Consider the following 11,068-nt stretch of genomic DNA (forward strand, 5'->3'; position numbering starts at 1 on the left):
ACTCCGACCGACGCCACAGCGAGCCCAGAAGAGGCGCAACACAACACAGTCCTCCGGCACCGAGCCCTCCGCCCCGCCCCGCCCCGCGCCCGACCCGAAACCCCAGCCGATCGGCGGCGGCCGGCCGGCGCAGATGTCGCTGACGGAGGTCAGGATCGGCGAGGAGGTGTGGCTCACCTGCCTCTCCCACGCGCTCACCACCGAGACCGAGGAGGTCATGGGCCTCCTCCTCGGCGACGTCGAGGTTCGCCCCCCCCCCCTCCCCTCCCACCTACCCGTTCCCCGCTCCCCCCCTCGCGAATGTCTGAGATCGCGCTGATTCCCCTCTCTCCCTGCCCGCAGTCCTCCAGCAAGGGCGGCTCCACGGCGGTGATATGGGGCGCGTCGCCGCAGATGAGGTGCGAGCGGAAGAAGGACCGCGTCGAGGTCAACCCCGAGCTGCTCGCCGCCGCGTCGGCGCAGGCCGAGATATCCTTCTTTACTTCCCCCTCTCATTTAGTTTCTTAGTATTAGTACTATTTGGTGTTGTGTGGATTGAGTTTACAGTAGGGTTTTGGGGATGTTGGCCTTAACTCTGCTAGCACGTAATGACGGCCACCATCGGGAAGACGACCCGGGTGATCGGCTGGTACCACTCGCACCCGCATATCACCGTCCTGCCTTCCCATGTAGGTAAGCAAGCCACACGAATTCCCTCGCATTGGCGGTCTATTGTGTGCCCACTGCCCAGGGCTGTGTTTCACTATGCTCAAGTGCCTTCTGTTCTGGCAACCCTGTGGTATGCATTGATTTGCCACAAACCTGTGACGTGATACTACATAGTTTTTATCTATGCAGCTTGAGAATTTACTAGCAAGTTTGTTTTGTCCTAGCCATGCTATTTTTAAATATGCAACCCTTCAATTATCCCCATTAGTGTTCGCTTGCCCATTTTGGAAAACGGATGCCAATATGTTGTGGGCTGTGGTAGCTAATCACCTATGCTTTTGTCTATTTGGGATAGGGAGTTCCATATTTAGCTATGTAGCTTTGCTCCGGAATTTCCGGTATAGCACCAACCCTATACTGTCCTGAATACAAGGGTCCATTACTGGCCACTAACCAATTGACGACAACAAAATAGAAATCTAGACAATTTGCTAGTGCATCTGCTTTTATGCTTTGCCTCTCTTATGAGATGGTGCCCATCTGCAGTGAGGCTAAACTTTGACTTTTTTTCTCCAGATGTGCGTACCCAGGCTATGTTTCAGTTGCTAGATCCAGGCTTTGTTGGCCTGATATTTTCCTGTTTTAGTGAAGATGCTCAAAAGGTAGGAAAGCTTATACTCTGTGTACACATTAAGGTTACTTCCTATCTGGGACACTTATGCATGGTTTTGTCTCGCTGAATCGTATTTTGATGTTGCCACAGGTTGGGAAAATCCAAGTGATTGCCTTCCAGTCACTTGATGGGACACAGAACACACAGCGTGCTATTGTTCCTGTTATTACCAATCCTGTCATTAACCTTGAACCATCTTGGAGTTCATCCGATAGCTCATTAGCATTGATTGAGGGCATTGAACAGGACACTGGAGATTCTAGAGCTTCAAACGGAAGCAAGGTTTATTTTGATACTGGGTGTTGTGGTATTACAGCATTTAATTCCATGACGTCTTTCCATTTTGTCTGAGGGTGTGAGGGGTGTTGATTATCACTCCATCATTGTATTCTTTCCTACGGGATGGAGCATGTTTAAAGCTGGCACCTACTTTGCACATGCCAATGTAAGAAAAAGAGCGTTTAAACTATGTTGCTATCATTTTTGGATCAAAAAAACTTAAAACGAATGAATAAATTGAGCCTTTAGTTTAGTCTTTTGATTAGAGTAGAGGTTGCGGGAGAGCAGAGCATACTGCCATACAATAAAAGATATTCAGGAAAACAAATCCATTTGTTATTTATGTTAACGGCCTAGGTGGCTGTCTTAGACAGGAAAGCTTGACTACATGTTCACTAAATGTTAACCCTCAAAAGTGGGCACGCCTATGATGTGAAGCATCTTTTGATTTCACATCAAGAGTCCATGATGATGGACATAAAAAGAAGTCAAGCTATGCATCACCATCCAACCCAAGTAATGGTTGAACAGTAAATAGGCTAACGGAGTATTCCACAAATGTGGGATAAATTGATTGCAATCGCCTATTTTGCCTAAAAAGTTTAGTTCAGCGGGTTAACAAAAGGTGCATTGTGAGTATTGTAGACTTTGGGCCCAGTTTTTGGCAAGCAGCATGTGATGCTGGATGCTGAATCTCTAAAATTCTAGTGGTTTGAGCACTTTTTATGATCTGAAATAATGGGTCAACTATTTAACAATGTGTTTTGGCAAGAAAAAATAGTAAGCATGAACTATGACAACTATTTCATTGGGTATTAGTATATATAAATGGTGCTCGACAGGTGGAGGGGAGCCAGTAAGTAACATGTCATATGAAACAATTTTGTAATAAAGAAATTTCAGGATAATTTCAGAATTTTTCATTGAAGTCGCAGCAGTTTAATGTGTAGCTGGCTTTGGAAGCGAATATGAAACAACCCAGTAGAGACATTATGTTCAGGGAGCTTTTGTCTTGATGAATTATTTAATTGTATAGATATGGTATTTGGTTCTGATGTTAAAACTGACACCTGCTGATCAGCAAAGCCCCATAATTTCCTCAACGTTTGTGCTCAGAAGTTTCAGGTTGATGCTTTCCGACTTGAATGTGCAGGTCTAGATATATTGCAACCAAATGATGAGTAGATATCTATACTAATGTTTTTTTAAACGTGGTAACAAACTGCCAGATAGATCAGAAATTCAGAACAATGAAGCACACTTAACTGTTTCTACATTTTGTTTGGACGAGCCCATCCCCTGATTTACCAGTTGGGAGCATACTTTGTCTCTGTTGTTAATTGCTTATGTAAAAGTTGCTTGGTTTATGCTGCTCCGTTGAATTTTTGTAGCTTCTAAGTACCAATTCAGGGTAACTTGCGCTAGGAGCCATAGTTAATCAGTGCACTATTCTGTGGGTTTGTACTTACCAGTACATTATCAAATTATTTATGCATGTAGTTATGTTTTTAGGTCTGGGGAAGATCTCAGGATATGGATCTGTATCCTTCTTTGGACACAAATCATTCGGCAAGACATCTACCAATAGAAAACGCTATTGTTCCTTTCGAACCGGAAAACAGTGCTGGGCCCTCTATTGATCAAGATGGTTCAGATCTGTCCCCAAGCATACAGGAGGCTTTGCACCGGTCAACCATGGACATAAGGTATATGAATTTCCTGCACAAAATCTTTTATTTATTAAGCAAACTGTATATATAGTTTCCAGAAATCTTAAGCACTGTATGTTAGCCTTTACTCTTTTTTTGCCCTTGATAACTTTTTCAGCAGTTCAAAATATTTTCGGACAAGATATGTTATCTGAACCTAGGAGTTCTTCCTGGAATGTTTGTCTATCAGCTAGTATGATGGCATATTAACATCTTCCTCAGGGTGCTAGAGTCACATACTCTTGGGTTCCATGTTAAAACAAACTAATGGCTATATACCTTAGTAATATTAAACAAAGCTATATGGCTTATGTTTCGAGTTTTCCAATGCCATCTAATCACTTTGGCAATGTTCTTTTATGAGTAAAGCATTATTAACGCCTAAAATGTTACCAAGCAGGCTTTGTTGTCGTTACGTAATCAGATCACACTGTTAACGGAGGTGTAATGAGATTTTTCAAAGCTTGTTTGGTTCACGTTGGCGTAAAGGTATTGCTTACCATCGCTATGTTCTTGCTCGGCCCGCCTGCTGCTCGCCGGCCACCATCGTCCCTGTAGATGGCCTGCTCTTGCTCGGCCCCAGCCGCTCAAGATCTCAAACGCCGCCGGCCACCATCATCCCCGTAGATGGCCTGCTCTTGCTCGGCCCCTGCCGCCAAGATCTCAAACGCCGCCGGCCGCCTCCGAAATCAAGCCTGCAAGCCGCTCGGATCTTGTGCGCTGCACCACTGGCTGTCCCCGAGCATGTGCGCTGCCATCCGCATCCGATCTCAAGCGCCGCCGGCTGCTCCGATTTGGAACTCTTCCTGTTCGTCAGGCAACCATGGCTGATGGCGAAGGAGTTGACTATGACCGGTTGGGCAAGGCAGTTGTTGCGAGGGAGACGAAGGGGGGCTCGAAGGGGATGGGGGAGGCGCCGGCGCCGAACTCGAAGGAGATTGGGGAGGCGGCGGCGGAAGAGCATGAAGGGGTCGTGCGGGGAGGAGGGGGCTCGTGGGGCAGGATACCGCGACCTTACCGGTGAGGGGTGGGCGGTATCGATCCATAACTGGGCCGGACCCGTTTACAGAGGGATGCGTTTACGTCGTGGAGTAAACAAACACGAGCAACGTTTTTCCTTTACGGCGTAAACAGGTGACGGGCAAATATTGCCGAAACAAACACCTCCTTAGTGTTGTCCTAAGCATGTTCTCCTATACAACTTTGTTGTGATTTACAGTTACAATCATCATTCTTAACTAGTGTATGATGTATCACATGATATGAACATCCTATGACTTGTCTTTCATCATTCTTCATGCCCTGCGGACCTATCAAGTGCAGGATGCTGTGCTTTAACATGACGATATATTAGTTTCTAATTTACAGTTTATTGCTGATAGTGGTGCAGAGTATAAAAGGAAGGAGGTGCCACTTAAAGTATTCCCTACAAGGCATCTGCTAAAGCTGGACACTACGTTGAGTTCGTACTGTGATATGCAGCGTGTCCTTTTTGAAGAGGAACAATCAGCATATAACCAAGCCATGCTTCAGAATATTTGGTAATTCAAGTTCCTTAATGAAAATGTAATATCAGGATGCTTTGTCTCACCGTAAAGGTTGCACTTGTTTTGTTCGTTTGTGCAGTGATGGGAAGATGCACCCACTTACATCTATGCACCATACCTCCACATATAATGCTTCTCTATGCAAACTGATGGAATACTGGTGAGCGCAAAATCTTCTTTTTCTTCTTCTGCTTATCCAAATACAGTGACTGCTCATAGTGTGTAATCGGCTGCTAACATATCGTGCTTGCGCTGTCTTAGCTTGAGCCCTGCTATAACTGTGCTTCAGGACCGTGTGAAAGAAAACGAACTTCGGGTGAGTGGACTAGATTTCATTGTATGGCGCTGTTTGGTCGTTCCAGGACTAATGGCTATTTGCTCATTGCAAACAGTTAGCTATGCTAGTGGAGGAGGCTAAACAACTGGAGGCCGAGCAGAGCACGAAAACTGGCTCTCCTCGCCGTGCGATGCCCGGAGGGACTACCAGTGGCATCACTTCGCCAAGGGGCCAGGACAAGTACCCTTCCGGCAGACAAGGGGGCCCTATAAGCCCTAGCAGCAGCGGCCGGAGGAAGGCTCCTTGACTCGGACCTTGCTCGCCATTATGTCATGATGGATAGTCCGATTCTGGGCCCTGCCTGATGCTTTCTGGAACCCCAAACCTGTCCCTTGGCGCGAGGGGTGAAGTCGCAATGCAAATGTACATACCCATCTCCTTTCAGCGCCTGGCCCGCCGTCCTTCTGTGGAAGTAACCAACCAACAGTGGTTCCCTTTTGCTTTGTGTTGTCCTTGCGCCAAATCCTTTTGCCTGGTTGCGCTGAGCTTGTAATGTGTACTCACTGACGCGACGAGTCTCGGGGCAGTGGTTGCGCTGAGCTTGTAATGTGTACTCACTGGCGCGACGAGTCTCGGGCAGGCTTTCTAGTTGGAAGAAACTCTTGTACCAATCCTGTTGTCGAAATGTTCAGGGGAAGCCTCGCTTGCCTAAGTGCTCTCGCCCTGCGGTGGTCTCTAATGTTAACAGCCGTACAAGGACGATGGGACTCGGGCGAGCCCCGGAGGCCGTCCGGCAGCGGTGACAACTTGTCCCACTCTAACTGCTGCGCTGTTTTTGGAGCTTTTCGTAACGAAAGTGAGAGATTTGGAAGCAACATGACAAGGGCCATGCAACCACTCCCACTGTTGCTGGATGGAGGCGTGATGTGCAGTCCCGCGTCCATACACGAACGATCGACCTCGACACATGACCAAAGCACGCGCCGGAGCCGACACCGGCTCCCATCGAAGCCACGCCGGATCGTCGCGTCTCTGTACGAGTTCGGAGCCGTGTCGTACGGGCTCGCCAAGGTACGTGAAGCCGTACACGCCACCCTCCGTCCGGTGACTCTCTAGGCCCTGACGAGCCGCTGCGTGCGGAGCAAACGCTCAGGCTGTACTCTGGCATGGGAAACCGCGGCGAAGTCGCCCCCGGGCCGTTGCGCGTCCTTGTTTGAATTGAACCCGTCGTCGCCGCGTGCTGTCACTGACGGAAACGGAAGGGCCTGGCCGCGAGTTGCTGCTTGAATATGAACGAGTGATGGTAGCCAGACACCGACGGGTGACCAGAGTAGATTATCACCGTGCCATGCATGAACCGGCGGCCATATCCTATCCGTTTGGGTTTTCACCCCTCCCGGGGTGAGAGTCAGACCTACGTCCACATCCCTTTCGGTTTCCCCTCCTGCTCCAATAAATTTAAATTTCCTCCCGATCGTTTCCTGCCCGCGTTGATTGCGTCGGCGCCCCAGCGCACGCGCACGCCAAGTTTTACCACCACGGCCGGGCGGCTGGCCACACGCGACGCGTAGACATAGACACGGGCAGGCAATCAGGCGCCGCTCCTCTTCTCCTGCAGCGCGCGCGGCACAGGGAAAGGAAGGGCGGCGAGCGATGGCGGGGCTGCAGCGGTCCAGCGGCACGTTCCGGCGGTCGGGGTCGTCGGGGATGGTGTGGGACGGCGACAGCCACCTGTCCGGGGAGATCAAGCCCGTGCGGGTCGAGCGGAGCCGCTCCACGGGCCACGCCGGGTACAGGGCGTCCGCCGGCCGCGTCTCGCTGGCGCTCGACCCGCCCTCGCCCCGCGTCGCCGTCTGCGGCTTCTGCGCCTGCTTCCGCGGCGGCAAGTCAAAGGCGGCCAAGAAGAGCAACGGCGGCAAGGCAAAGGCGGCCAAGCCCAAGGCTCGAACGGCCGCCGGTTCACCACCGAGACCGAAGGCGAGGCGAGCCAGTGGCTGATCCGTCTCTACTCTACGTCCCTGCAGCCCGTACGTACATACATATTGTATAAACCTCGGTAGTTTCTTCCCTGCTCTCGTGTTACCGATGATTTGTCCCATGTATACATATCGAGTAGTAGGCGCACGGATTTAGTACGATCCATGTATAGAGGGTAGCTTAGAACCGTGAGCGGTGTGTCTCACCATCACTCGATTGTACAGAGTGTTCTCTTCCATTTTGCTATGTGAATATGTGATCAGATATTTGTAGGACAGCATATGATTATTAGTACAACTTTTATTACTTAGCGTGCTGTGCATGTTCTGTCCTGCACTTTTCCATCTTCCAGTACAGCAGCAACCTTTTTTTCTTATCAGTAGGCTTCAGCGCCTTGCATCTATGTAAGACCTTGTACAATGCAAGGTGCATAGGGGAGGTGCTTAGAGAAATAAATCATGCTTTCTTTAAGCATTAATGCCTATTTGTACAGAGTAGACGCTTATTAAGCGTCTTTTATGTAGAAATAGGCACTGGTATTTTAGAAAAATTCGATTTATTTTTACAAACACCTTCCTAAACACCTAACATTGTACCAGGCCTGCACTGCTCAATCTCCACAACGGCTATGTTCAGAGCCAAGACTGCCCGATTTTCTGGAATATGGAATCATGGCGTTTTCTTTCTTGCTGGGCGTTGCGGAAAAGACCAATCATCTCACACTTTCCTCTGCCGCTTTCTTTGACACGCGGACATTTGTGTTTGCTGTTTCTACTTGACTTATGAGCTTCAATCTTATCGCTCGGCAGAATAGTTCTGGCATAAATTGAAAATATGCGAGGACAAATCCTACTAATTAATTTCTGCCGGTTCGGACATGCATGTTTGTGCTGTCGGAGCAACTCCAACGGGCCGACCGAAACAGACGGCGTTTTTGTCCGCTTTTTATCCGTTTGGGTCGGCCCGACGGTCACAAACGTTCGGCACTGTGTTTGGGTTGGCGCGAGCGCCCAACACTGGCCCGACCCATTTCATTGGCGCGCCAAAAAAAGTATTGCAAGCATTTTGAAAATAAATACATGTATTTAATTAAACATAAAAGCCGGCCACGAAGACCGACGAAAGTCCACATTATATTAAAAACACTAAACTAGACGACGCGCTGCCCTAGGCGTCTTCGTCGGCCGCGGCGTCTGCGTCGTGATCGATGAGGTCGATCAACGTCGGCGCAGGGCCGGCTCAGGGGAACGCCGTGTTCCAGACGACGGTGATGTCGGGCTTTGCCGCCGCTGCCTGGGCCTGGCGCGCCTCCTCTTCGGCCTCGCGCTCGAGCATCTGCAGGCGCTGGCCCTCCCGGCGGTCCTCGGCAAGCCGAACGCGGCGCCAGTGGTCGAGGTAGGCCCTGCTTGTCCGTCGCCCCGAGCCAGATCGGCGGAGCGCTGACCCACTCGCAGACTACTCCGGTCCAGAAGTAGCGCTCGAGGTAGGCCGGCTCCTCCAGCTCGGCTTTGGGCAGGGACGACGGGGCCACCGGCGGCACGACGCAGTCGCCCGCCGTGGAGAGGGCCATGGCCTCCGCCATGGCAGCCTCGAAAGCCGCCTCGTCCGCCTCCCTCCACCGCTCCTCCTCCTCGCTCTCCTTGATGGCTGCCTGGTAGGCGGCCTCGGCCTCTGGTGCTCGTCGTGGACGACGAGTGCGGGCGGCGGCAGGCTGTGGTCGATGCCGCGGACGCCGCGTCGCCTCACCTCCTCGTGCTCGATGGCGAACCATCGAGCCCAGTTGAGCGAGTCGACGGCGAAGCGCAGGTCGGCGCGCTGCTCCTCGCTCAGCAACGCCCGCCGGCGCCACACCTCCTCCGCATGGGCCCTGGCCGTCCGCGGCGCCGCCGGCACTGGGATTCTCTCCGGATCCAAATGCCAGTCGTGCGGCAACGTCACGTCCGGATACGGCAGAGGCACGCGGTGGTGCCAGTGCCACTCGGCCTGGTGCAACGGCACGTTGATGCGCTGCCTCTGCCGGGGAGCGCACGCCGGCGTGGGAAGGGCGGGGAGGGAGGGGGGATGGCGGGCCAATGCAGGCAACCAAAGAAAGTGCACTTGCGTATTACCTAATGCAGGGACCCTAGATGCAGGCAACCAAATAACTCGCAGATGTCGCATATGAGGTTGTTTTTTCAGAGCCAGACTGGGTTGAGATGTGTATGCAACGCAACTACTATTCACTTGGCAACCAAATACGCCCTTACGTATTGATTCGGCCCGCCGGAGATGCAAGCGAAACCCAACATGCTGACCCGATCTCGTCTGCCAACGCCAAGCCCTGGGTCGCCGAGCTCTTCTGGCCGCTCGAGCGCTTCATCTCCGCGGCATGACCGTCATGGACAACGCTGTCCGGGTTCTCATCCGACCTTGCCGCGCCCGGGAGTATTGGGGACACTTGGTGATGTGGATTGTGTTTCCAAAAAAATGACATGGACTGTGACGTGGCAGTCAAACCTAGGTGACGTGTCAAAGTTTTTGGTCAAAACTGTGCCCACGTTAGATGGAAACCACTCGAAGCGGTATGAAGGACTAAACTAATCCGGTTTGAGAAGTTGAGGGATTAAGTTTTGCCGGTTTTTAATTCAGGGACCATTTCTATACTTTTGAAAGAGTATAAGGACAAAAAAAAAATACTTATCCCAATTAAAAATGGTCAGTTGACTCAAACTCATCACTACTCTTTAGTGATTCTCGGCTGGGCTAAGCGCGCCATAGTCTAGTTTTGCCGCAACTGTGAGCGGTAGAGGTGGTGATGGGTGTTGCATGTAGTATGGGTCCACAAATCTAGACGCAGGGTGTGCTCCTGGGGCGTCCTAAATGGTGTGGCATCATCTTTCTCAAAAATAAATAAATGGTGTGGCATCCGAAGATGACGGGTGGACTAATCTGGGCCTAAGTAGATGATGTTAGTGTATATAGTGCCCCCACACACGTGACTCCGATGATGAGGCAACGGTGGTGGTGTTCATAGGTGGGAGCTTAATTCCGTGGTGATGTAATGGCGGTGTTTGTTCCCTCAATTTCGTTTGGGATGGTATGCTATTGCAAGTGCAAGCGGAGTTGCAACTTGGTCTCATAGTGTCAACGGTTGATGCCCCTTCACGAGCTCAAATAGGTGAAATTTTAAGTTGTCAACCGATGTGGATGCCAAAGAGAATGACACTCGAGTGTGCCCTTCTCCTCAGAGGCATTGTGAGTAGTTTGCATTCGCAACATCGTGGCCAAGAAGTTTTTTGCGTGGCTGGATCCTACCAATAAGAGATCTGGTGGGTTAGTCTCGTACAATTTTTGGGTGAATTCTTAATTCTTTGACAATGATCAATGCCGCAGATGATAGCGCCCACGGGTGTTGCTTCCCTCTTTAGAGGCGTTTCCTAAAATGCTCACAAGAAATAGAAAAAAGTCCATTTTATTACCCTCAACAAAGTGATTGGTTCACATAACCCCCTTATTATTTTTTCAGTTCCCTTAACCCCTAATCTATTCAGTACCGTTCAAAATTCTTCTCTGATGGGTTTGCTCAGATTGTTTGCTGACATGGATGTGGTCAAAGCGGTATTTGACCAGCTAGTGGGTCCCTGAAAACCACACCACAATTTTGAGCCTTGTTTTTCTTCCACACCGAGCTCTGAGCTGCTTCTTCCACGGCCACCGCTTGTCTCCTCGTGGCCGGAAAATACCCCAAGGCCATCTAGCTTGTCCCTAAGTCCCGCCTCGTTCCCCTGTACCTCCACGTCAAGGGGATCGGCTAGAGTGTCCCCTAGAGCGTCGCCCCCGAGCTCCCTCCCTCGCATCCGACCACTGTTCTCTGCACTAAATTGGGCGTCGGGGAGACGCCCGAGGACTCTCTACTCAATGATTCCAGTCCGCGGCACACTAGCCAGGATCCTAGACATCACCACGGCGGGCGCCGCTA

General features: G+C 50.8%; 2 protein-coding genes across 2 annotated transcripts; both read left to right on the forward strand.

Moving 5' to 3' along the window:
* On the forward strand, positions 1-5,843 carry LOC123065475 (lys-63-specific deubiquitinase BRCC36). Its single transcript, XM_044488746.1, has 10 exons — positions 1-244; positions 343-468; positions 585-672; positions 1,225-1,310; positions 1,412-1,603; positions 3,113-3,306; positions 4,692-4,850; positions 4,936-5,016; positions 5,118-5,172; positions 5,249-5,843. The coding sequence occupies exons 1-10, from the start codon at positions 134-136 to the stop codon at positions 5,438-5,440; spliced, it is 1,284 nt and encodes a 427-aa protein (XP_044344681.1). The 5' UTR covers positions 1-133; the 3' UTR covers positions 5,441-5,843.
* A 617-nt stretch (positions 5,844-6,460) lies between these two features.
* LOC123065486 (uncharacterized protein At1g15400) lies at positions 6,461-7,953 on the forward strand. The gene is made up of 2 exons (XM_044488755.1): positions 6,461-7,160; positions 7,710-7,953. Exon 1 carries the CDS (start codon positions 6,787-6,789, stop codon positions 7,129-7,131), a length of 345 nt encoding a protein of 114 aa, XP_044344690.1. The 5' UTR covers positions 6,461-6,786; the 3' UTR covers positions 7,132-7,160; positions 7,710-7,953.
* The last annotated feature ends 3,115 nt before the right edge of the window (positions 7,954-11,068 follow it).

The sequence above is a fragment of the Triticum aestivum genome, chromosome 1A (genome assembly GCF_018294505.1).
Source record: "Triticum aestivum cultivar Chinese Spring chromosome 1A, IWGSC CS RefSeq v2.1, whole genome shotgun sequence".
Lineage (NCBI taxonomy): Eukaryota > Viridiplantae > Streptophyta > Magnoliopsida > Poales > Poaceae > Triticum > Triticum aestivum.